Source organism: Pristiophorus japonicus, chromosome 17 (genome assembly GCF_044704955.1).
Source record: "Pristiophorus japonicus isolate sPriJap1 chromosome 17, sPriJap1.hap1, whole genome shotgun sequence".
Classification (NCBI taxonomy): domain Eukaryota; kingdom Metazoa; phylum Chordata; class Chondrichthyes; family Pristiophoridae; genus Pristiophorus; species Pristiophorus japonicus.
In genome coordinates, this window is record NC_091993.1 from 48,190,971 (window position 1) to 48,218,568 (window position 27,598).

General features: G+C 48.8%; 1 protein-coding gene across 1 annotated transcript in view; it reads left to right on the plus strand.

Moving 5' to 3' along the window:
- aldh1a3 (aldehyde dehydrogenase 1 family, member A3) overlaps positions 1-27,598 on the plus strand; it is a 560,210-nt gene that overhangs the window by 150,073 nt on the left and 382,539 nt on the right. Inside the window, exons 5-9 of the mRNA XM_070859361.1 lie at positions 3,094-3,155; positions 5,421-5,549; positions 10,388-10,501; positions 13,583-13,685; positions 16,863-17,047. Of these exons, the coding sequence (XP_070715462.1) occupies positions 3,094-3,155; positions 5,421-5,549; positions 10,388-10,501; positions 13,583-13,685; positions 16,863-17,047 (593 nt within the window). The remainder of the gene's footprint in view (positions 1-3,093; positions 3,156-5,420; positions 5,550-10,387; positions 10,502-13,582; positions 13,686-16,862; positions 17,048-27,598) is intronic.

The window sequence follows — 27,598 nt, forward strand, 5'->3', positions numbered from 1 at the left end:
CTAGCTTTCCCACCAGCCCCCTCTCCAACTCTTAATTCCATTCCCTCTGGTCCTTTAATATTTGTTCTTGTGATGTGGGCAATACCAGGGTGCATTTGTTTCCCATCCCTGGTTCCCTGAGGACATCAAGTGTCAACTACATAATATCGGACTGGAGTCACATGTAGGCCAGACCAGATCGGGATGCAGTTCCCTGCTTTCATGGTCTTTATCTGGTGCTCAACCAAATACCAGATTTATTTAATTCAATTTCAAAACGGGGTACTACAGACCAGTTAGCCTGACACCAGTAGTTGGGAAAATGCTAGATTCTATTATTAGGGACGTTGTAACAGGGGACTTAAAAAATCATCGATTGGCAGAGCCCAATCATAGTATGATTTTTTTCACAGATTCATGAAAGAGAAATCATGTTTGACAAATCTGTTAGAGTTTTTTGAGGTTGTAACTAACAGGGTATTAAGGGAAAACCAGTGGATGTGGTGTATTTGGATTTTCAGAAAGCATTCGACAAGGTGCTGCACAAGAGGTTATTATACCAAATTAGGGCTCATGGGATTGGGGGTAATCATCATAGGCAGTCCCTCAGAATCGAGGAAGACTTGCTTCCACTCTTAGAATGAGTCCTTAGGTGGTTGAACAGTCCAATACGAGAGTCACAGTCTCTGTCACGGGTGAGACATACAGGCGTTGAGGGAAGGAGTGGGTGGGACAGGTTTGCCACATGCTCTTTCCACTGCTTGCGTTTGATTTCTGCATGCTCTCGGCGACGAGACTTGAGATGCTCAGCGCCCTCCCGGATACACTTCCTCCACTTAGGGCGGTCTTTGGCCAGGGACGCCCAGGTGTCAGTGGGGATGTTGCACTTTATCAGGGAAGCTTTGAGGGTGTCCTTGTAAATTTCCTCTGTCCACTTTTGGCTCGTTTGCCATGAAGGAGTTCCGAGTAGAGCGCTTGCTTTGGGAGTCTCGTGTCTGGCATGTGGAATATGTAGCCTGTCCAGCGGAGCTGATCAAGTGTGGTCAGTGCTTCAATGCTGGGGTTGTTGGCCTGGATGAGGACACTAATCTTGGTGCGTCTGTCCTCCCAGTTGATTTGTAGGATCTTGTGGAGGCATCGTTGGTGGTATTTCTCCAGTAACTTGAGGTGTCTGCTGTGCATGGTCCATGTCTCTGAGCCATACAGGAGGGCGGGTATTACTACAACCCTGTAGACCATGAGGGGTAATATATTAGCAGGCTGGAACTAGTGGGGTGCCACAAGGATTGGTGCTTGGGCCCAAGCTATTCACAATCTATATCAATGACGGGCCCAAGTGTAATGTATCCAAGTTTGCTGACGATACAATGCTAGGTGGAAAAGCAAGGTATGAGAAGGACACAAAGAGGCTGAAAAGGGATATCGACAGGTTGAGTGAGTGTGCAAGAACATGGCAGATGAAATATAATGTAGAGAAATGTGAAGTTATCCACTTTGATAAGAAAAATAGTGCAACAATATTTTTTAAATGGTGAGAGATTGGGAAATGTTGGTATTCGGAGGGACCTGGATGTCTTTGTACACCAATCACTGAAAGTTAACATGCAGGTACAGCAAGCAATTAAGAGAGCAAATGGAATGTTGACCTTTATTACAATGGATTGGAGTCTTACTACAATTATATAGGGCCTTGGTGAGACCGCACCTGGAGTACTTACTTACTTACCTAAGAAAGAATATACTTGCCTTGTGGGAGTGCAACGAAGGTTCACGAGGCTGATCCCTGAGATTAAGCCTACCAATAAATTAAAATGTCATGGAGAGGTAGGAAAATAATCAAAAGGCTAATGGAATGCTGGCCTTTATATCTAGAGGAATAGAATACAAGGGGGTAGAAGTTATGCTGCAGCTGTACAAAGCCCTGGTTGGACCACACCTGGAGCACTGTGAGCAGTTCTGGGCACCACACCTTAGGAAGGAGATATTGGCCTTGGAGGGAGCGCAACGTAGGTTTACCAGAATGATACCCGGATTCCAAGGGTTAAATTACGTGACTAGATTACACACACTAGGGTATCTCAGGACATGCACTGAATGACTCGTCCAGTGATTTGTAGGTAAGGTTTGCAATGGTGCAGCTCACACAGGAACGCAGAGATGTACAGAGCTGGAGCAGACTGTTCCCATCCACCCGTCACTGCCCGTGTTGAGGAACCCTCATCCCACGATCCTTACCATACCCTCTGACAGATTTCTCTGGGGGTGTTTTAATATCGGAAATGATATGTTTTAATGCCGCCCTACAGAATGACCGCGCTGGTCAATGATTCCCTATCACCTGCTATTATAAAATATCACCATTTTACAAGGAACATATGGCCTGGATTTTAGGCCTTTCTGATTTCGGGGTGAATACGGACACTGGGTGGGAAAGTTAGCGGCCGGGAATAGTTTGTGCCTTTGTAAGGAAGTTTGGGCGTCTGGGCCCTGCGTCAGGGGGGCAGCGCGAAGGGAGGCGTTGTACACCATTCGTGGCGCAAGGGTGGGAAACTTGGGGACTAAAGAACTGGGCCGTGTGCGCTCCGAGAGAGGGCGGGGGAGGGGGACCTTAAAAAACACAAAAACATTCCCAAAACATTGCCTACGCCACCACAACACAAATCGCTAAAATAATTAAAAGAACAAACACTCGCACTTACCTTCGGAGTACATTACCACCCTCTCTGCCGCCGGCTATGCCTTACCGCTCTAATTTCCCTGGCGGTCAGTGCAGGCGCACTTCTGGGTGGACGGGTAGGGGAAAAGGCCAAACTCCCGTCGGTGTCGTAACCAGAGGCGTTCCACACCCGGCACAGCTCAGTGCCGCCACAAAACCCGACTGGAGGATCGCGGTGGGGCGCTGGAGGTCTCACCGCCACCTTTCACACCGGGCCGGCACAAAACCCCGACCGCAAAGGTCCGGGAAATCCAGCTCTTAAAACCTTATTAAGTAGCATGCACAAATCTAGATGTTTGTACATATCACTGAGATTATACTGAATAAATATTAACATTACAGAAATAAACCCTGAATTGCATTTGTCGACTATTAATGTTTCTCTGTTCTATTGGCAGATGACGATTTTGTGATGTTTACAAGACATGAGCCGATTGGTGTGTGTGGACAGATTACTCCAGTGAGTTGGACTGAGAAACTCATTGAGTGATGCAAACACTTTTATCTTTATTTTTACAATGCTTAAATGGAAAGAAAACAAGCTTAAATGCAGCAAGTTTTTATAAGCAAGCTAATTTAACATAGGAAAGTCCAAGTGTAATCAGTTAAATTACTGCATGAGAATCCTGCATAAATATTCCTTAATCCTCAAAATGTAATCAAGCAAAACTCCAGAACCTGTAACTTTTAATTAAATGCTGCTATCTCTCTGGAGCTGTGTTCCATTTGCTGTGCAATCCATTCCATCGGGGATGGTACAGCACAGGTATGATAGGTACAGTACAGGTATGGTTGGTACAGTACAGGTATGGTAGGTACAGTACAGGTATGGTAGATACAACACAGATGTGGTTGGTACAGTACAGGTATGGTAGGTACAGCACAGGTATGGTAGGTACTACACAGGTATGGTAGGTACAGTACAGGTATGGTAGGTACAGCACAGGTATGGTTGGTACAGCACAGGTATGGTTGGTACAGTACAAGTATGGTTGGTACAGCACAGGTATGGTAGGTACAGTACAGGTATGGTTGGTACAGCACAGGTATGGTTGGTACAGTACAAGTATGGTAGGTACTACACAGGTATGGTTGTTACAGTACAGGTATGGTAGGTACAGTACAGGTATGGTCGGTACAGTACAGGTATGGTCGGTACAGTACAGGTATGGTTGGTACAGCACAGGTATGGTCGGTACAGTAAAGGTATGGTTGGTGCAGTACAGGTATGGTAGGTACAGCACAGCTATGGTAGGTACAGTACAGGTATGGTAGGTACTACACAGGTATGGTTGGTACAGTACAGGTATGGTAGGTACAGCACAGGTATGGTTGGTACAGTACAGGTATGGTAGGTACTACACAGGTATGGTTGGTACAGTACAGGTATGGTTGGTACAATACAGGTATGGTAGGTACAGCACAGGTATGGTAGGTACAGTACAAGTATGGTAGGTACTACACAGGTATGGTTGGTAAAGAACAGGTATGGTAGGTACAGTACAGGTATGGTAGGTACAACACAGGTATGGTTGGTACAGCACAGGTATGGTAGGTACAGTACAGGTATGGTTGGTACAGCACAGGTATGGTAGGTACAGTACAGGTATGGTTGGTACAGTACAGGTATGGTTGGTACAGTACAGGTATGGTAGGTACCGTACAGGTATGGTCGGTACAGTACAGGTATGGTAGGTACAGTACAGGTATGGTCGGTACAGTACAGGTATGGTTGGTACAGCACAGGTATGGTTGGTACAGTACAGGTGGAGCTGCTGGGCTCTCTAACAGAGGGACATCACAGCATCCATCCTGCCTCTTTCAACAACGACAGGACTGAGGGAAAGAACTCCTATTCCCTTCCTCTCGGAGTTCTTGACCCTGGGTCGAAAGGGAAGGAGAGCCGGTAGGACTGGGTCCAGTCCAAACTCTGGCCCCTCCTCTCCCACACCCAGTGTAGGGCTTCGCACTGGCCAGGACTTCCTCACACTGTCAAATCCCAGAGTGAATCCAACACAAGCTCCATTTACCAACAAACTTTACACAAATCCCTCCTATCTGTGTGGGAGCAGTTTGGAAACTCAACCCCCGAGTCCAGAGACTATAGTGGCATCAATCACTGTGCAGTCAGCTAGTCTAACACTTTGATCTTCACTCTTCTCCAGGTAGCAATACTTTTAACAGAATCTTTTTGAAGAGACGATTGACTATGTTGTTGTGTTTTGTGCAGTTCCTATCATGTGATAGCTCATGCTGGTAATAGAATCACAGAGTTCATCATCATTTTATTTCAGATCTATGTACATGAATCATAACTTAACATAACTGAAAAGGCGCCTTTGTTTGGCCATCTGTGCAGCTGAGGTTATTGATGTGAGGTATGTCGCCCTGTCACGTTCCGCCCCAACTCGCGCAGGGTGCTGGCCTCACTCCAGCTCCCAATACAACATGCACTCTGACACCTGTTCCAGCACAATAATAGGAGGATTACTGAGACAAATGGCTCAGAGTATTCAGGGACCTGTGGCTAACCATGAGAAATATTCTGGGATATCTCCCATTCCCTGACCTGCTCATTAACACTGAATATCACTGTGCCTTCTCACTGTTACACTCACCACTGATTATCTCCTTCCCTCAGTCTGTCTCACTCACCAACTTCCAAATCGCAACAGCCTCTGCATTTCTACATTTAACCTCATCAACAAATTGTGTTTTCCCCCAGTGGAATTTCCCGCTGTTGATGTTCATTTGGAAAGTAGCGCCAGCGCTATGCTGTGGGAACACGGTGGTGATCAAACCTGCTGAACAGGCACCCCTCACTGCACTTTACATGGGAGCCTTGATCAAGGAGGTCAGTATCATTGACAGTTGGTTTGCGAGATCAGTCACACAGTGCAATCTCTGCAGCAGTGCTTCATAGCACCTTTCATGGAATATAGCCACTGATGGAATGTGGAAAAAGCAAGAGCCAATTTGTGCACAGCAAGCTCCCACAAACAGTAATGTGATAATGATCAGATAATTTGTTTTAGTGATGTTGATTGAGGGATAAATATTAGCCAAGACATCGGAGATAACTCCCTTGATCTTCTTCAAACAGCGGCATGGGATCTTTTACATCCACCCGAGAGGGCAGACGGGACCTTGGTTTAACGTCTCATCCGAAAGACGTCACCTCTGACAGTGCAGCATTTCCTCAGTACTGCCCCTCCGACAGTGCAGCACTCCCTCAGTACTGCCCCTCCGACAGTGCAGCACTCCCTCAGTACTGCCCCTCCGACAGTGCAGCATTCCCTCAGTACTACCCCTCCGACAGTGCAGCACTCCCTCAATACTGCCCCTCCGACAGTGCAGCACTCCGCCAGTACTGCCCCTCCGACAGTGCAGCACTCCCTCAGTATTACCCCTCTGACAGTGCAGCGCTCCCTCAGTACTGCCCCTCCGACAGTGCAGCACTCCCTCAGTACTGCCCCTCCGACAGTGCAGCACTCCCTCAGTACTGCCCCTCCGACAGTGCAGCACTCCCTCAGTACTGCCCCTCCGACAGTGTTGCACTCCCTCAGTACTACCCTAGATTTTGTGTTCAAGTCCCTGAAGTGCATCTTGAACCCACAACTTTCTGACTCATAGGCGAGAGTGCTGCCCCCTGAGCCACAGCTGACACTTTCACTGTGTAATTATCGGAGCTGTTACCTATGATATATGTGGGAATGTTTTATATCAGCAGCTTCATTCTCTAAGTGTCCTGACACTCCGCCCATACCTAGCCTGATTCATCATATCACCTTTATTGTCCCTGATTGGTTGGTACTAAGCTATTTTTACCCAACCCCTAAAGTAAAGAAAAATCTGAATTCTCTGAACAAATGGCAGAAAACGCCTTTGAGCTGAGGCTAAGGCATCAGTTTAATAAAACACTGTCGGTCTCTTTTCCTGATTTTCTGAATAAGTTTCTGTGAATATCACAGGAAGAAAAGGATTGTGTTTGTGAGTTGGTCGAAGCCTGTGTTTGCAGGCAGTGTGCAGAGAATAGAGGGAATTGTACGAGTTCCGAGTGCCGACGTGGAGCGTGTCACTCTGGGAGCATATGTCAGGAATGTGGATTTGGGCTCCACAAACCCTGCATTCAGTTCCTGCAGAGCACACTGCCCTCTGGTGCCCAGAGTCCTGATCGCTGCTCCATCGCGTGAAGCACTGCTCAAGGGTTAGAAATGCCCTAGGGATCCGGACAGATGCCCCACCGGAGCCTAAGACCTCCAGCAAGTAGATGTTGAGGGCAGAGTGGGGGAGGGGAGGCCTTTTCACTCCAGGGGGTCTGCACGGGTACAATACTGCCCCTTCCCATACACTGTCACCACCTTCCCCACGCTGGCCCAGGGAGCAGCGATAAGACAGGCGGGCAGGGAAGTGTGGGTTAGACGGTGAGATGACAGCAGATCGCAAGATCAAATTATCCTTCATTTTGCGAGACTATTCCACCCGAGCACTGAACCCCATCACTGACCCCCAGCCCTGAACGCCAATCCTGAACCCCGTCACTGAACCCCAGCCCTGAACCCCATCATTGACCCCAGCCCTGAACCCCATTACTGACCCCCAGCCCTGAACCCCAGCCCTGAACTCCATCATTGACCCCAGCCCTGAACCCCATCACTGAACCCCAGCCCTGAACCCCAGCCCTGAACCCCATCACTAAATCCCAGCCCTGAATCGCATCACTGACCCCCAGCACTGACCCCCAGCCCTGAACCCCATCACTGACCCCCAGCCCTGAACCCCAGCCCTGAACCCCATCCCTGAACCCCATCACTGAACCACAGCACTGAACCCCATCACTGAACCCCAGCCATGAATCCCCTGAACCCCAGCCATGAACCCCAGCCCTGAACCCCATCACTGAACCACAGCACTGAACCCCATCACTGACCCCCAGCCCTGAACTCCCTGAACCCCAGCCCTGAACCCCATCACTGCCCCCCAGCCCCGAACTCCCTGAACCCCATCACTGACCCCCAGCCCTGAACCCCCTGAACCCCAGTCCTGAACCCCATCACTGAACCCCATCACTGACCCCCAGCCCTGAATCCCAGCAGGAGAGGCTTCTGGATGATACTCTCAGAATGTGGTCACCCAAAAGATGGTGCCAGCCAGTTGGAGGCATTGGAATACTGAAGAGCGAGAGAGATAAGGATGTATGGGGGTGGGCACGATGGGGTGAGGTGGGGACTGTTGTGAGCAACACTACAGCACTGTGGAGCAAGGGATTACTGGGGGCCGGGGGCGGGAGGGCGGCAGAGAGAGGCAGGTAGACTGCAGGAAAAGGAACGTTATAGTAATCGGAGATTCTATAGTTAGGTTTATATATCGTCCTATTTTCCAGTCTGCATGGTATGTTCTCTCCCTGGTGCCAGGGTGAGATAAAGTTTGTGATCCATGTTGGAACCAATGACATAGATGGAAGTACTTATCAGGTCTTACAGAGGGAGCGAAGGAGTTAAGCAGCAGTTTAAGAAAGCGAGGCTTGGAGGGTGGTAATCTGCGATTGCTTGTACCACACACTGGGTGTGGTGGGGAGGGTGAGGGTGCGAGGAATGTCAATGCTTGGCTGCAGGGCTGGTGCAGGACAGAAGATTCACATTCATGGAGCATTGGATTGAGTTCTGGAACAGGGGAGGTAACTGAAGGGACGGCCTTCCCTTCAAATGAGGTCGTCGCGGAGAGGGCAAATAGAGCTGGGCGGGGAGGGGTTAAACGAATGTATCGGGGGGGTGCGGAAAATCAAGATTTCAGACCAGCAGAGGAAAGAAGGATTATTAAACCTGTTGGAATGGAAACAGAACTCAGTGAATTTGCTGAATAGAAAGGGCTTCCACTCCCTCAGTGCCGCGCGACAAAGGATCCTGTGTGTCGCTGCCAAATTCCCAGGGCGTTGTCGCGATGCTTTTGTCAGTGGGATCTCCAGCCATCCAGCTCTATTCCGGGAAGACAGTGAAGTGTTGAGGTGGCTTCTGGAAACAAGGCGTACCCCTTCCGTCACTGGCTCATGACCCCGCTTTGACTGAGGAACTCACTGGAGCACAACTATAACAAGACCCCTTCATCAATGAGTGGCACTGAAGGACAGGGTGCAGTGGCTGGATCGATCTGGAAAGGCTGTGGATTTGTGGGTACTCACAGCTTGGGTGCGTGCTGTTGGAGTTGGATGTAGAGCTTCTGGGCAGATTCCAAACGTTCACCCACACCGTGCTGGGCAAGGTGGCTTGTCACTCCATTTAAGAGGTGAGGGTGATCAGTGGAGGGGGAATATAGGCCAATCAGCCCCTTGAGCCCGTTCTACCATTCAATGAGATCATGGCCGATATGTATCTTCACCCCATTTAACTGTCTTGGTTCCGTTACCCTTAACACCCTTACCAAACAAAAATCTATTAATCCCAGTTGTGAAAGCTCCAATTGCCCACCAGCATCTGTAGCCTTTTTGGGGAGAGATCCCTGGACTCTCACAGAAAGTGCCACCTGATTTTAAGCGAGTGGGAGATAAGGTTGTGCCCACTTGTTCTTGATTTCCCCGCCATTTTAAATACAAACATTGCTCACCCCTCTCACTGCTTTGCAACAGGGAGTGTTTCAGGGAGCGATCATCGCATCTTTTAGGGGAAAACTGGCTAAATATTTGAAACAGAGAAAGATGCCAAGGTATGGGGAGAAAGTGGGATAGTGGTATTGCTCGTGCAAAGAGTCGACACAGACACAGTGGGCCGAATAGCCTCCTTCTCTGCTGTAAACATCAATGGGTCCGTGGTTCTATCTTCATCATTATTGCCATGCAGTTCTAGCATCCTGGTGTGATGGGTACATCAATGGCGAGTTTGCTTCGTTTCTCCTGGGGATATGATTGACGATGAGCAAGCCAGCATTTATTGCCCATCCCTAGTTGCCCTGAGATAGTGGTGGTGAGCCGCTTTCTTCAACCGCTGCAGTCCGTGAGCTTATGGTGCTCCCACAACGCTGTTCGGTAGGGAGCTCCGGAACTTTGACCTGGCGATGGAGCAGGAACAGCAAAAAATGTCCAAGTCCAGATGGTGTGAGACTTGGAGGAGTAACTGGAGGAGATGGTGTTTGCACACCATTACTGCTCTTGTCCTTCTCAGTGGTGGAGGTCGCAGGGGAGGGAGGAACCTAGGGGAGCTCCTGCAGCACATCCTGTACATGTACATACTGCAGCCACGGTGCACCAGTGAGGGATGGGGGTGGATATTGAGTTCAGTGGCAGCGACAGCCATCAAACAAACAGCTTGATGGTGTCGAGCTTCTTGAGTGTTGTTGTGACTGTACCCTTCCAGGCAAGGAGAGAGTGTTCCATCAAATTCCCAACTGCATATTCCGATATAACACAGTCATTTTATTACAATTTTTTGATATTATTGGGCTAATATTCCAACATTGGTGCTAGTGGTGAGGAGGCTCCCACTGTAACACATATCAGAAATACTGGTTGGAAAATCACGGGCAGTACGCGCCAAATTTATGACGGGAAGGTTCCATGTCGTAAGTTTGCGATCAGATAATGCTGGTTATTTCTTCATGTGTGTCACACTGAAATTATTCTGAAATTTGCTGTTTTATACTGGAGAGCGGAGATCACTGGACATTTCGCTTGTTAATGTGTAATACATTTTTGAATTTTAGGTTCCGTTCCCCCCAGGTGTGGTGAATATTGTCCCAGGATATGGGCCCACAGCTGGGGCAGCTATCGCCTGCCACAAGGACGTTGATAAAGTCGCATTCACTGGTTCTACTGAGGTATCACATCACTGCTTCATAATTCGGCCGATGTGTTGAGACGTTCTGAAGATTTAAATGTTATTACAAGAATATGCTGTAAAGCAAGAGAGGGCTACCTTCACATTAATTCTGGTCCTTCACATCTATGGTGAGGACAGGGGATAATCTGTGAGGCAAAGGGATATCCATGGAAAGAAAGTGGCACCACGAGGTGTGCCTGAGTTGTGGGATATGCCATTACCAGGAGTGACACCCAGGCCTGGACTTTCATCCAGGTTGCGTTGGTTCTTCAACCGCAATTCGCCTACAGTCAGCCCAAGTGGTGCAAAAGGTCGAGGAACTTCAAGCAATAGTTACACCCAGCGACAATCCAGTTTCCGTGATCTTTTGTGCTGGTTTGAAAAACATCGTGCTGTAAGTTGCCCCGCCCACAAATTGGCCACGCCCCCAGATCACGCCAATCACCATGGCAGGTTTCCGCGAACTCCGCCTGTTTACGGCCCTTTAAGGAGACTCTTAAAGTTAAGCTTTTTTTTAGGCACAAGGACACTAACAGGCATGTTTTAAAAACTTTTATCTATTAGAAATTATTTAATTTACTCAGAAACATTTTAATAAAACTACACAAATTGACCACTCTTAAATATATCACAGGATTTTTTATTATGCAAGATTTTTTTTTACTGTTATGTTCTAAAGCGTTGCCCGGTTGTGCTGGCTCATGGAAGAGTTTACCTGCGGCCAGGTGCAAATAAGTTTGAGCAGAAACTTGAGCAAAAAATTCACTTCGCAAAACCAGCGCAGGTTGCTTCCGGATTGCCGATAGCGCCTAAAGCAGAAATTGATGGTCCCGGATCTTGGTCTGAGATCCCGAGTCCTGAATGTTGTGGCGCTCTCCTAATGCCAGGGTTCGCTCAATAACACATCAGGCGGCAAAACATCTGCAGACGAAGGGAATCCAGTCGGGGTTCGCCCAGGAACCAGTGACCTCGGAAAGAGTTTCAGTTTTGATTATTTAAGTTCTGCTTTAAAGTGCAAGACCCTGAGCAGAATCACTCAAGTGCAACGAACTACCAAGTTATGGACAAACAGATCGTGTTCATATAGGAATAGGAGGAGGCCATTCAGCCCCTCAAACCTGTTCCGTCATTCGACTAGATCTTGGCTGATCTGAACCTTAACTCCATTTATCCACCTTTGCTCAATATCCCTTGATACCCTCATCTATAAAAATCTATTGATCTCAGTCCTGAAAATGTTAATTGAACCCTAGCACCCACAGCCTTTTGGTAAGAACGTTCCACATTTTCACCACAGTTTGTGTGAAAAAAAGTGCTTCCTAATTTCACTTCGAAATGGCCTCGCTCTAATTTTAAGATCACACCCTCTTGTTTCGGATTCCCCCACTGCAGGAAATAGTTTCTCTATATTGATCCTCTCGACGCTTGTCATCATTTTAAACACCTCAATTAGATCGACCTCAATCTTCAACACTCCATGCCATGCATGCTAAGTTTATGCCAGCTGTCCCCGCAATTTACCCCTTGAACTCCCAGCATCATTCTGGTGAATCTTCCTCCCCGGTGAATTCCCAACTCCTTGAGGAAAAAGCCAACATTCTATTTGCCTTTTTGATTATTTTTTCTCCCTGTACATGAGCATTTAGTGATTTCTGTGCAAGGGTCCCTGAATCTCTCTGCTCCTCCACAGTCGCTGGCTTCTCACCATTAAATCATACAACAATTGGTCTTTGTCACATCCAACGTGATGACCTCACACATCTTCACATTGAACTCTATCTGCCATCGTTGTTTCACACTCACTTAAGCTGTCAGGGGGAGAAATACATTATAGCCCATGAATGAACGGTAACTTTAGAAAAGTTTATGATTTAGTGCCAGGCGCTAATGAATCACGCTGTGCTGAAAATTAAGTCTCATTGCTCAAAGAAAGGATTGGGGTGCTAAATCACAAATAGCCTTGCTCAGTGGCGTTACACTTAAAGTACTGAGCAATATCAGCTGTTGTCTAATCACAAGTCATCATTGCCACAGGTTCTTTCCAGTTCTTAAAGGGGAGGTTCATTGATGCTGCAGAACGTCATTCTAGTGTAGCACTTTGATATGCTGTGAGAATAAAAATGTCACTAATTTTTAGTAGCCACAACACTCCAGAGACTAAACAACCTTTAAATGAGAGCATTGAATTGTTGCATAATGTCAAACTGACAAGGAAACACTGAAACGGCAGCAGCCTGACAGCTGCCACTCACCCATTCGTGTTCCATTTAAGTAGCGACTCTGGAGCCGCCATCCACCTGCGTGACCCCGCCTCTCCACATTGCTGTTGGGCCGAGGCGCTAAGGCAGGGGCAACATTGAATTTTGCAGATCGGGTGCCCAGTGAGCGTTGCATAGTCACTGACGTCATGATCTGCCTGGGGCTGAAGGTCCCAGCACCAACTCGCTGCGGGCAGGGGGGGGGTTGGGGCAGATTCGGGGTGCCTCACTGGATCCGCCTCGCAGCGGCACTACTGCCTCAGCACCCCATTAGCGCCCCCGCCAGGTGTTAACTGGAGGCACTAAGGTATCGAATGTATCCCAAGTCCCACTGTAACTCCTCCTCTCATCCACACAACTTATGGGCTACAGCACTGGAGTTAGAGGGATATACAGTGAGAATATTGGTATTATTGGTACAGTGCTAGGTTAGAGAGATATATAAACTGGGACTATTGGTACAATAACAATGACAGATTTTGTGTCACAAATCCTTTGCATTCATCATCATTATAGGCAGTCCCTCGGAATCGAGGAAGACTTGCTTCCACTTTAAACATGAGTTCTTAGGTGACTGAACAGTCCAATATGAGAACCACAGTCCCTGTCACAGGTGGGACAGACAGTCGTTGAGGGGAAGGGTGGGTGGGACTGATTTGCCGCACGCTCTTTCCTCTTCCTGCACTTGATAACTATGCATTAACTGTGGAGGAACTCCATTTTAAAATCAATTCAAGGATTATTAGTTTTCACAGTAATGCTGAGTTGATACTTTCTGCGTCTCTCTGGTTGCTGAAAGTGTGTGTTTGATGCGTTGACAGGTTGGGAGGTCTATAACGGAAGCTGCCTCCAACAGTAATCTGAAGAGAGTGACCCTGGAGCTCGGGGGAAAGAACCCCTGTATTGTGTTTGCCGACTCTGACTGTAAGTACAGCTCTTGTTTGTTTTGCAGCTTTCTCACGTATGAATTTCAGATGTTAAAAAAGGAAAAACAGTCCTCTACAGCCACAGAGCTGTGACCAGTTTAATTAAAACCCGTTCTTCAGGTTAATGGATTTAAGTTTAATCGATATAGTTTGACTCAGACAGTCTTTGAGCTTTACTGCAGTGTTGTTGCTGCTGTTATTGTCCAAAAGCTGTTTGGTGACCAACCTTCTTCTCTCAATCACCATGGTGACTAGCCTTCCTCACTCCATCACCACGGTGACTAGCCTTCCTCACTCAAGCACCATGGTGACCAACCTTCCTCACTCCATCGCCATGGTGACCAACCTTCCTCACTCCATCGTCATGGTGACCAACCTTCCTCACTCCATCGCCATGGTTTTAGACAGGGTGGGATATGTAGTATTTGGTGGTCATTTATTACTGTAATGGGAGTTGTGATGTTCCTGGTTGTGTACAGGTGTAACAAGACATGTCATCCCTTACTCCCATTCTCCTGCTCTCTCCCCACACCTTTTAAAAAATACAAATATTTATCCATTTACATTTTAAAACTGTTACAGATTCTGCTTCCACTGTTTCTGTGCATAAAGATTTCCTAACTCTCCTTCCGTGCTTTCGGTAATAATCTGAAATTATTGCCTCTAGTTCCTGACTTTTCTCATCACAACCCTTCATTATTTTGAACCCTTCTATCAGTTCCTCGCTTTACCTTCATTGTTACATAACATAAGAACATAAGAACATAAGAAATAGGAGCAGGAGTCGGCCATATGGCCCCTCGCGCCTGCTCCGCCATTCAATACGATCATGGCTGATCTGATCATGGACTCAGCTCCACTTCCCTGCCCGGTCTCCATAACCCCTTGTTCCCTTATTGGTTAAGAAACTGTCTATCTCTGTCTTAAATTTATTCAATGTCCCAGCTTCCACAGCTCTCTGAGGCAGCGAATTCCACAGATTTACAACCCTCTGAGAGAAGAAATTTCTCCTCATCTCAGTTTTAAATGGGCGGCCCCTTATTCTAAGACTATGCCCTCTAGTTCTAGTCTCCCCTAACAGTGGAAACATCCTCTCTGCATCCACCTTGTCAAGCCCCCTCGTAATCTTATACATTTTGATAAGATCACCTCTCAATCTTCTGAATTCCAATGAGTAGAGACCCAACCTACTCAACCTTTCCTCATAAGTCAACCCCCTCATCTCTGGAATCAACCTAGTGAACCTTCTCTGAACTGCCTCCAAAGCAAGTATATCCTTTCGTAAATATTGAAACCAAAACTGCACGCAGTATTCCAATGTAAAGTGCCCCAGTTGCTCGAGTCTCTGCAGTCACACTGGGATTATCTCAGTGAATCCCTCCTGCTCTGTCACCATGACATCCTACCTAAAGTGAGAGGCCCAAAACTGGACACAGCAACCTAGGAATGGGTCTGGGCCTGTTTACTGGCCAACAATTGACATTGGGCAACCAGCGAGCCTGAGTCGTGAGACCCAGACTGGGCAATGGGCCGTGAGACCCAGACTGGGCAATGGGCCTGAGCCGTGAGACCCAGACTGAGCAATGGGCCGTGAGACCCAGGCTGGGCAATGGGCCTGAGCCGTGAGACCCAGGCTGGGCAATGGGCCCGAGCCATGAGACCCAGACTGGGCAATGGCCCATGAGACCCAGACTGGGCAATGGGCCTGAGCCGTGAGACCCAGACTGGGCAATGGGCTCGAGCCATGAGACCCAGACTGGGCAATGGGCCGTGAGACCCAGACTGGGCAATGGCCCATGAGACCCAGACTGGGCAATGGGCCGTGAGACCCAGACTGGGCAATGGCCCGTGAGACCCAGACTGGGCAATGGGCCGTGAGACCCAGACTGGGCAATGGGCCTGAGCCATGTGACCCAGACTAGGCAATGGGCCGTGAGACACAGACTGGGCAATGGCCCATGAGACCCAGACTGGGCAATGGGCCGTGAGACCCAGATTGGGCAATGGGCCTGAGCCGTGAGACCCAGACTGGGCAATGGGCCGTGAGACCCAGACTGGGCAATGGGCTGTGAGACCCAGACTGGGCAATGGCCCATGAGACTAGACTGGGCAATGGGCCGTGAGACCCAGACTGGGCAATGGGCCGTGAGACCCAGACTGGGCAATGGGCCTGAGCCATGAGACCCAGACTAGGCACTGGGCTGTGAGACCCAGACTGGGCAATGGCCCATGAGACCCAGACTGGGCAATGGGCCGTGAGACCCAGACTGGGCAATGGGCCGTGAGACCCAGACTGGGCAATGGGCCATGAGACCCAGACTGGGCAATGGGCCTGAGCCATGAGACCCAGACTGGGCAATAGGCCGTGAGACCCAGACTCGGCAATGGGCTGTGAGACCCAGACTGGGCAATGGCCCATGAGACCAGACTGGGCAATGGCCCGTGAGACCCAGACTGGGCAATGGCCCGTGAGACCCAGACTGGGCAATGGCCCGTGAGACCCAGACTGGGCAATGGGCTGTGAGACCCAGACTGGGCAATGGGCCGTGAGATCCAGACTGGGCAATGGGCCGTGAGACCCAGACTGGGCAATGGGCCTGAGCCATGAGACCCAGACTAGGCAATGGGCTGTGAGACCCAGACTGGGCAATGGCCCATGAGACCCAGACTGAGCAATGGGCTGTGAGACCCAGACTGGGCAATGGGCCGTGAGACCCAGACTGGGCAATGGGCCTGATCCGTGAGACCCAGACTGGGCAATAGGCCGTGAGACCCAGACTCGGCAATGGGCCGTGAGACCCAGACTGGGCAATGGCCCGTGAGACCCAGACTGGGCAATGGCCCGTGAGACCTAGACTGGGCAATGGGCTGTGAGACCCAGACTGGGCAATGGGCCGTGAGACCCAGACTGGGCAATGGGCCGTGAGACCCAGACTGGGCAATGGGCCTGAGCCATGAGACCCAGACTGGGCAATGGGCCTGAGCTGTGCAGCGCAACGATCAATTGGAAATTGGGTTTAAATCTCTGAGGCCGAGAATTCCCTCAGAACTTCTCCCACTACGCAGCCATAATGCGGAGCAGGCAAAGTTGTGAGTAAATTCCTGGCCCTGGTGTTTTGAATCAAACAGGCAGGAGGCTGGGTGTAATGTAATGCATCATTTTCCCTTTGCCCAGTGGCGCTGGCTGTGGAATGTGCCTCCCAGGGAGCCTTCTTTAACCAGGGCCAGTGCTGCACTGCTGCAGCACGGATATTTGTGGAGGAGCCAATATATGAGGAGTTTGTGCGGCGCAGTGTGGAACGACTCAAAGCACGAGTGGTGGGAAACCCGTTCGATCCGAAAACTGATCAAGGACCTCAGGTAGGAGACAATCGGCGGCTTTTTGCTGACAGACTTGAAAATAAACTTTAGGGCACAGGATGTTGAGTTCATCAACATAAACCTTCCTGGAATATCTGACGGATGGATTTATACTTTCCAAGCTAGGCGAAGCAATGGTTGCCTTCTCTCTGTGAGAGCAGGAGGATTGTGGCCAGAGTGTTGCTAAGCTGTAGATTTGCATGTTGACTGGGGAGATGATCAGGTCAGGTAGCTGTTTGTTACATTGCACAGACAGAGCCAAGCTGCCACTGTAACTAACCATTTATCAAGTGGCCCAACTGGTCTGTTATTATCCTCGCCCCATCACCCCATCACCTGCGTCTTGAGCCACCTCCCTAAACCCCTTCCCCTCTCAACCTCGATTTCCATCTTAAACCCATCTCTTTACCCAGTTCATCACCTCTCCCACCACAGCATCTGTTCCTGACGATGGTTTTCTATGTTAAAAACTCCCTTACAACTGCATTTATGAACACCCAACTGTCCAGCCTTTGGCCCACCTTTCACCATGACATCTCTGCAGCTACCAATTTGCTCAATCGCACCCTCATCACCACCTTTGATGCCCTCGTCCCTGTTAAAATTATTACTCTCTCTCACGCTGGCCGTTCCCCCTGGTACAGCCCTCAACTTCTCTCCCATAAGTCCAAGGGACGCAGACTTGAGCGGATATGGCGGACAACTGGTTTCGCCATTCACCGCCAGATCTGGCTGGGCCACATAAAGCACTATTGGGTCTTGCTCTCGTCTGCCAAAATTGCTCAATATTCCAGAATCATTCTGGAATGTAAAGATAAACCCCGGCTTCTATTCTCCACTGCTAGCCGTCTTCTTAAACCCCTCTCCCCAGTCTCCACCCTCACCTCCGACAATACGTGCGAGGAGCTCAAGGACTTCTTTGTCTCTAAGATTGAGACCATCCATTCGGCCATCTCTGCCTCTTCCCTTCCTTCCCCTGGCCCACTGGGCCAAACTGTCTCTAAGGATCCCCTCTGCCCTAGCCCTGACCTCACATCTTTCTCCAGTTTCTCTCCGATCTCCCCACATGCCCTCTCCGAGCTCATCCTGTCCATGAGACGCACTTCCTGCTCCCTTGACCCTATTCCCACTAAACTGCTGACCACCCAACTTCCTTTTCTGGCTCCCATGTTAGCCGACATTGTTAACGGTTCTCTCTCCTCAGGTACTGTCACCCGCCCCCTCAAATCTGCCGTCATCACCCCTCTCCTAAAAAACCAACCCTCGACCCCTCCGTCCTTGTAAACTACCGCCCCATCTCCAACCTCCCTTTAGTCTCCAAAGTCCTTGAATGTGTTGTCACCTCCCAAATCTGTGGCCATCTTTCCCAGAACTCCATGTTTGAATACCTTCAATCTGATTTCTGCACCTGCTACAGTACCGAAACGGCTCTCATCAAAGTCACAAATGACATGCTTTGTGACTGTGACCATGGTAAACTATCCCTCCTCGTCCTGTCTGCAGCCTCTGACATGGTTGACCACTCCATCCTCCTCCAACGCCTCTCCACCATCGTCCAGCTGGGTGGGACTGCACTCGCCTCGTTCCATTCTTATCCATCTCATTGTAGCCAGAGAATCACCTGCAATGGCTTCTCTTCCCACCCCCGCATCATTACTTCTGGTGTCCCCCAAGGATCTGTCCTTGGCTCCCTCCTATTTCTCATCTACATGCTGCCCCTCGGCGACATCATCCAAAAACACAGCGACAGTTTCCACATGTACGCTGACGACACCCAGCTCTACCTCACCACCACTTCTCTTGACTCCTCCTTGGTATCTAAATTGTCAGACTGCTTGTCCCACATCCAGTTCTGGATGAGCAGAAATTTTCTCCAATTGAATATTGGGAAGACCGAACCCATTGTTTTCGGTCCCCGCCACAAACTCCGTTCCCTAGCCACTGACTCCATCCCTCTCCCCAACTTCTGTCTGAGACTAAACCACACTGAGCTTTCGACCACATATCCGCAGCATAACTAAGACCGTCTATTTCCGCCTCCGTAACATTGCCCGTCTCCGTCCCTGCCTCAACTCATCTGCTGCTGAAACCCTCAACCATGCCTTTGTTACCTCTAGACTGGACTATTCCAGCGCAATCCTGGCTGGCCTCCCACATTCTACCCTACGTAAACTAGAGGTGATCCAAAACTCGGCTGCCCGTGTCCTAACTCGCATCAAGTCCCGTTCACCGATTGCCCCCTGTGCTCGTTGACCTACATTGGTTCCCGGTTAAGCAACACCTCAATTTCAAAATTCTCATCCTTATTTTCAAATCCCTCCATGGCCTCACCCCTCCCTATCTCTGTAATCTCCTCCAGCCCCACAACCCTCTCCCCGAGATGTCTGAGGTCCTCTAATTCTGCGTTTTTAAGCAGCCCTGATTATAATCGCTCCACCATCGGTGGCCATGCCTTCAGCTGCCTGGGCCCAAGCTCTGGAACTCCCTCCCTAAACCTCTCTGCCTCCCTACCTCTCTTTCCTCCTTCAAGACTCTCCTTAAAACCTACTTCTTTGATCTGCGCTAATTTGTCCTTATGCGGCTTGGTGTGAAATTTTCTGTCACATAATACTCCTGTGAAGCACCTTGGGACGTTTCACTACATTAAAGGCGCTATATAAATACAGGTTGTTGTTGTTGTAAAAGCCCTGTGTTGTGTCTGTTGCTGTTGCTTCATTTCTCTTCATTCTCAAACCACACAGCCTCAGTCCGTCCGATTCCCACAGTTCATCAAGATTCAAATTTGTTTTTTTTATTAAATGGGTTTCAATTGTCCAGACCACGGTTGGAGCAGATTATCACGGAGTGAAGGGGAGGGGATTGATCATCCCCGGGATAGAAACATAGAAAATAGGTGCCATTCGGCCCTTCGATCCTGCACCACCATTCAATAAGATCATGGCTGATTATTCCCTCAGTACCCCTTTCCTGCTTTCTCTCCATACCCCTTGATCCCTTTAGCTGTAAGGGCCATATCTAACTCCCTCTTGAATATATTTAACGAACTGGCATCAACAATTTTCTGCGGCAGGGAATTCCACAGGTTAACAACTCTATGAGTGAAGAAGTTTCTCCTCATCTCAGTCCTAAATGGCCTGCCCCTTATCCTTAGACTGTGACCCCTGGTTCTCGACTTCCCTAGTATCGGGAACATTCTTCCTGCCTCTAACCTGTCCAATCCCATTCGAATTTTATATGTTTCTATGAGATCCCCTATCATTCTTTTAAACACCAGTGAATAAAGGCCCAGTCGATCCAGTCTCTCCTCATATACCAGTCCTGAAATCCCAGGAATCAGTCTGGTGAACCTTCGCTGCACTCCCTCAACAGTAAGAACATCCTTCCTCAGATTAGGAGACCAAAACTGAACACAATATTCCAGGTGAGGCCTCACCAAGGCCCTGAACAACTGCAGTAAGACCTCCCTGTTCCTATACTCAAATCCCCTAGCTATGAAGGCCAACATGCCATTTGCATTCTTCACCGCCTGCTGTACCTGCATGCCAACTTTCAATGACTGATGTACCATGACACCCAGGTCTCGTTGCACCACCCTTTTCCCTAATCTGCCGCCACTCAGATAATATTCTGCCTTCCTGTTTTTGCCACCAAAGTGGATAACCTCACATTTATCTACATTATACTGCTTCTGCCATGCATGTGCACACTCACTTAACCTGTCCAAGTCACCCTGCAGCCTCTTAGCATCCTCCTCACAGCTCACACCGCCACCCAGCTTAGTGTCATCTGCAAACTTGGAGATATTACACTCAATTCATTCATCTAAATCATTGATGTATATTGTAAGAAGCTGGGGTCCCAGCACTGAACCCTGCGGCACCCCACTAGTCACCGCCTGCCATTCTGAAATGGACCCGTTATTCCCAACTCTCTGCTTCCTGTCTGCCAACCAGTTCTCTATCCACATCAATACATTACCCCCAATACCATGTGCTTTAATTTTGCACACTAATCTCTTGTGTAGGACCTAGTCAAAAGCCTTTTGAAAGTCCAAATACACCACATCCACTGGTTCTCCCTTGTCCACTCTACTAGTTACATCCTCAAAAAATTCGAGAAGATTTGTCAAGCATGATTTCCCTTTCATAAATCCATGCTGTCTTGGACCGATCCTGTCACTGCTTTCCAAATGCGCTACTATTACATCTTTAATAATTGATTTCAACATTTTCCCCACTACCGATGTCAGGCTAATTGCTCTATAATTACGTGTTTTCTCTCTCCCTCCTTTTTTAAAAAATGGTGTTACATTAGTTACCCTTCAGTCCATAGGAACTGATCCCGAGTTGATAGACTGTTGGAAATTGATCACCAATGCATCCACTATTTCTAGGGCCACTTCCTTAAGTACTCTGGGATGCAGACTATCAGGCCTGTAATGGATCCATTGGTAAGGATCACGGCCTGCATGTCGTCGTGGAGCAGGCGGGGGATGGTGACGAACTTTTGGGGGCATCCGAAGCGGACTATCAGACCCTGGGGATTTATCGGCCTTCAATCCCATCAATTTCCCTAACACAATACTTCTGAGCCAAACGATGGGCCACACAGACCCTGCCCCACTCTCTGAACTAAGAAAGTGTCGTGCCCTTGGGAATGAAAGGATTAAAATGTAAACTAATGAAGTAACTGGGATTATGTGACGAGCACCTCAGCCTTGGATCATGGGTGATTAGTCATTGAATGAGGCAATGCATTGCTCCACACAGCCCATTGCACGATTTAAACACATACCGAAGCTGTGATTATCTGACTCTTCCGTCAAACCAAGATGTTTACATAGTCGCAAACATGTTTGGGTTGATTATGAAATCACAAGATCACTCTGACATCTTCAATATATGAATGCTTGAGCTTTACAGGTGCGCTGTCACAGATAACCCGACACAATGGGTGTGTGTGTGTGTGACAATGCTGCCCGTGGAAAGTCTGGTTGTGGAATGTTTGTTTTATATTCATCAGGATGAATCTGTCACTCAACAAAATCTTTGATATGAACTTTAAGCAAAGGAAATAGTTCCTAAAAATTAATAAATGCATTTTTACTGTAGGTGTGGAGCAAGGTAAAGGGGACGAGTTACATAGCCACACGGGGAGAGGCCTGTACAGTGTAAGGGATGGGGCACATCGCTTTAAAGTTAGATCCTTCATTTTCCACTCCTTTAGGATTGCTTCTCTTCTTTTAGCCACTGTGGGTGTCAACTCACACCCCATTATCTACATCGCGCATCGGGTCTACAGCACAGAAACAGGCCATTCTCATCATCAGCATCACTGGCAGTCCCTCGGAATCGAGGAAGACTTGCTTCCACTCTAAAAATGAGTGTTAGGTAGCTGAATAGTCCAATACGAGAACCACAGTCCCTGTCACAGATGGGACAGATAGTCATTGAGAGAAGGGGAGGGTGGGGCTGGTTTGCCGCACGCTCTTGCCGTTGCCTGTGTTTGATTTCTGCATGCTCTCGGTGACGAGATTCGAGCTGCTCAGCACTCTTCCGGATGCACTTCCTCCACTTAGGGCGGTCTTTGGCCAGGGACTCCCAAGTGTCGGTGGGGATGTTGCACTTTATCAGGGAGGTCTTGAGGGTGTCCTTGTAACGTTTCCTCCGTCCTCCTTTGGCTCGCTTGTCATGAAGGAGTTCCAAGTAGAGCACTTGCTTTGGGAGTCTTGTGTCAGGCATGTAAACAATGTGACCTGCCCAGCAGAGCTGATCAAGTGTAGTCAGTGCTTCAATGCTGGGGATGTTGGCCCGGTCGAGGACGCTAATGTTGGTGCATCTGTCCTCCCAGGGGATTTGTAGGATCTTACGGAGACATCGTTGGTGGTATTTCTCCAGCAACTTGAGGTGTCTGCTGGACATGGTCCATATCTCTGAGCCATACAGGAGGGCAGGTATTCCTACAGCCCCTGTATACCATAAACTTGGTGGCAGTTTTGAGGGTCTGGTCTTCAAACACTCTTTTCCTCAGGTGGTCGAAGGCTGCACTGGCACACTGGAGGCTCTGTTAGATCTCATCATCAATGTCTGTTCTTGTTGACGGAGGCACCCGAGGTATGGGAAATGGTCCACGTTGTCCAGGGCCGCGCCGTGGATCTTGATGACTGGGAGGCAGTGCTATGCAGTGAGGACAGACTAGTGGAGGACCTTTGTCTTACGAATGTTTAGCGTGAGACCCATGCTTTCGTACGCCACAGTAAATACGTCGACTATGTCCTGGAGTTCAGCCTCTGTATGTGCACAGACGCAGGCATCATCCACATACTGTAGCTCGACGACAGAGGTAGGGGTGGTCTTCGACCTGGCCTGCAGATGGCGAAGGTTGAACAGGTTCCCACTGTGGCAACTACAGAGGAATCTCCCTGCTATCAGCCACTGGGAAAGTCGTCGCTAGAGTCCTCCTCAACTGTCTTCTCCCTGTGGCCGAGGAGCTCCTCCCTGAGTCACAGTGCGGATTTCATCCCCTAGGCGGCACAAAGGACATGATCTTTGCAGTGCGACAGCTGCAGGAAAATCAGGGAACAGCGCCAGCCCTTATATATGGCCTTCTTTGACCTTACAAAGACCTTTGACACTGTCAACCGTGAGGGTCTATGGAACGTCCTCCTCCGCTTCGGATGGCCCCAAAAGTTCCATCACCATCCTCCGCCTGCTCCATGACAACATGCAGGCCGTGATCCTTACCCATGGATCCATTACAGACCCAATCCACATCTGGACCGGGGTCAAACAGGGCTAAGTCATTGCCCCAACCCTCTTCTCAATCTTTCTTGCTGCCATGGTCCACCTCACAGTCAACAAGCTCCCCGCTGGAGTGGAACTAAACCACAGAACCAGTGGGAAGCTGTTTAACATTTGCCATTTCCAGGCCAAGTCCAAGACCACCCCAACCTCTATCGCGAGCTACAGTACACGGATGACGCCTGCGTCTGCGCACATACTGAGGCTGAATTCCAGGACATATTTGACGTATTTACTGAGGCGTACGAAAGCACGGGCCTTACGCTAAACATCCGTAAGGCAAAGGTCCTCCACCAGCCTGTCCTCGCCGCAAAGCACTGCCTCCCAGTCATCAAGATCCACGGTGTGACCCTGGACACTGTGGACCATTTCCCTGATCTCGGGAGCCTCCTATCAACAAATGCAGACATTGACGACGAGATTCAACACCGCCTCCAGTGCAGCCTTCGGCCACCTGAGGAAAAGAGTGTTTGAAGACCAGGCCCTCAAAACTATCACCAAGCTCATGGTCGACAGGACTGTAGTAATACCCGCCCTCCTGTATGGCTCAGAAACATAGACCATGTCCAGTAGACACCTCAAGTCGCTGGAGAAATACCACCAACGATGTCTCTGCAAGATCCTACAAATCCCCTGGGAGGACAGATGCACCAACAATAGTGTCCTCGACCAGGCCAACATCCCCAGCATTGAAGCACTGACCACACTTGATCAGCTCCGCTGGGCAGGCCACACTGTTCGCATGCCAGACACGAGACACCCAAAGCAAGCGCTCTACTTGGAACTCCTTCAAGGCAAATGAGCTAAAGGTGGGCAGAGGAAACGTAATAAGGATACCATCAAAGACTCCCTGATAAAGTGCAACATCCCAACTGACACCTGGGAGTCCCTGGCCAAAGACCTCCCTAAGTGGAGGAAGTGCATCCGGGAGTCTCATCGCCGAGAGCCTGCAGAAATCAAGTTTCTCCATAAATGCATCAATGTTCTTGGCTTCAACCACTCCTTGATGCTGCAAGATTCACATTCTCAACACTCACTGTGCAAGAAAGTTCTTCGTCAATTCTGTGATCAATCAGAAATTGGCTCAGTCCGAGGAAAACAAGGCCCATTGTACATGGAGCTTTGTAGGACTAGGGGGAGGTCCCTCACAGTCGGTGCGATTCACCTCGTCATTGTACGCAAACAATTTGGAAGTAGGGACAGAAACAAACCTGGGTAAGTTTGTTGATGATTTTACATAGTACACAGAATTACAACACACAAACAACGATCCGCCCACCCACCCCTCACACAGCAACAACTTGCATTTATATAGCACATGTAACATGGCAAAATGTCCCAAGGCACTTCATAGGAGCATTATCAGCAAACACATTTCTGACACCAAGCCACAGAAGGAGATAGCAGGAGGGATGACCAAAAGCTTGGTCAAAGAAATAGGTTTTAAGGAACATCTTAAAGGAGGAGAGAGAGGCAAAGAGGCAGTGAGGCATTCCAGAGCTTCGGGCCTCAGCAGATGAAAGCATGGCCACCAATGGTGCAGCCTGAAGACCAGGGATGCCAGAATTGGAGAAGCGCAGAGATCTCGAAGGCTTGACGGGCTGGAGGAGAATACAGAGATAGGGAGGGGTGATTTGAAAACAAGGATGTGGATTTTTAAATTGAGGCATTGTCAGATGGGAGCTAATATAGTTCAGCGAGCACAGGGTGATGGGACTTGATGGGTGAACCGGACTTGGAGCCAGTTTAGATATGTGCCGGAGAACTTTGGATGAGCACAAGTTTACACAGAATGGAAGATGGGAGGCCAGACAGAGAGCTTTGGAATAGTCAAGTGTACATCCACTGTCCTAATCCGAGGTGCCCCTCCAGTTCCCATGGCCCTTTATCTCCTGTCCTTCAATCACCCTCTAACCTGTTCTTCAATATCCTCTCCTTCAATCACCCTCTAACCTGTTCTTCAATCACCCTCTAACCTGTCCCTCAATCACCCTCTAACCAGTTCTTCAATCACCCTCCAACCTGTTCTTCAATCACCCTCTAACGTGTTCCTCAATCACCCTCTAACCTGTTCTTCAATCACCCTCTAACCTGTCCCTCAATCACACTCTAACCTGTTCTTCAATCACCCTCTAACCTGTCCCTCAATCACCCTCGAACCTGTTCTTCAATCACCCTCTAACCTGTCCTTCAATCACCCTATAACCTGTCCTTCAATCACCCTCTAATCTGTTCTTCAATCACCCTCTAACCTGTCCCTCAATCACCCTCTAACCTGTCCTTCAATCACCCTCCAATCTGTTCTTCAATCACCCTCTAACCTGTCCTTCAATCACCCTCTAATATGTCTCTCAATCACCCTCTAACCTGTCCTTCAATCAACCTCTAACCTGTTCTTCAATCACCCTCTAACCTGTTCCTCAATCATCCTCTAACCTGTCCTTCAATCACCCTCTAACCTGTTCTTCAATCACCCTCTAACCTGTTCTTCAATCACCCTCTAACCTGTTCTTCAATCACCCTCTAACCTGTCCTTCAATCACCCTCTAACCTGTTCTTCAATCACCCTCTAACCTGTTCCTCAATCACCCTCTAACCTGTTCTTCAATCAGCCTCTAACCTGTTCTTCAATCACCCACTAACCTGTTCCTCAATCACCCTCTAACCTGTTCTTCAATCACCCTCGACCCTGTTCTTTAATCACTCTCAAACCTGTTCTTCAATCACCCTCTAACCTGTCCCTCAATCACCCTCTAACCTGTTCTTCAATCACACTCTAACCTGTTCTTCAATCACGCTCTAACCTGTTCCTCAATCACCCTCTAACCTGTTCTTCAATCAGCCTCTAACCTGTTCTTCAATCACCCACTAACCTGTTCCTCAATCACCCTCTAACCTGTTCTTCAATCACCCTCGACCCTGTTCTTTAATCACTCTCAAACCTGTTCTTCAATCACCCTCTAAACTGTCCCTCAATCACTCTCTATCCTGTTCTTCAATCACCCTCTAACCTGTTCTTCAATCGCCCTCTAACCTGTTCTTCAATCGCCCTCTAACCTGTTCTTCAATCACCCTCTAACCTGTCCCTCAATCACCCTCTAACCTGTTCTTCAATCACCCTCTAACCTGTTCTTCAATCACCCTCTAACCTGTCCTTCAATCACCCTCTAACATATCCCTCAATCACCATCTAACCTGTTCTTCCATCACTCTCTAACCTGTCCCTCAATCACCCTCTAACCTGTCCCTCAATCACCCTCTAACCTGTTCTTCAATCACCCTCTAACCTGTCTCTCAGTCATCCTATAACCTGTACCTCAATCACACTCTAACCTGTCCCTCAATCACCCTCTGACCTGTCCTTCAATCACCCTCTAACCTGATCTTCAATCAGCCTCTAACCTGTCCCTCAATCACCCACTAACCTGTCCCTCAATCACCCTCTAACCTGTTCTTCAATCACCCTCGAACCTGTTCCTCAATCACCCTCTAACCTGTTCTTCAATCACCCTCTGACCTGTTCTTCAATCACCCTCTAACTTGTTCTTCAATCACCCTCTAACCTGTCCGTCAATCACCCTCTAACCTGTCCCTCAATCACCCTCTAACCTGTCCTTCAATCACCCTCTAAACTGCCCCTCAATCACCCTCTTACCTGTTCTTCAATCACCCTCCAACCTGTTCTTCAATCACCCTCGACCCTGTTCTTTAATCACTCTCAAACCTGTTCTTCAATCACCCTCTAAACTGT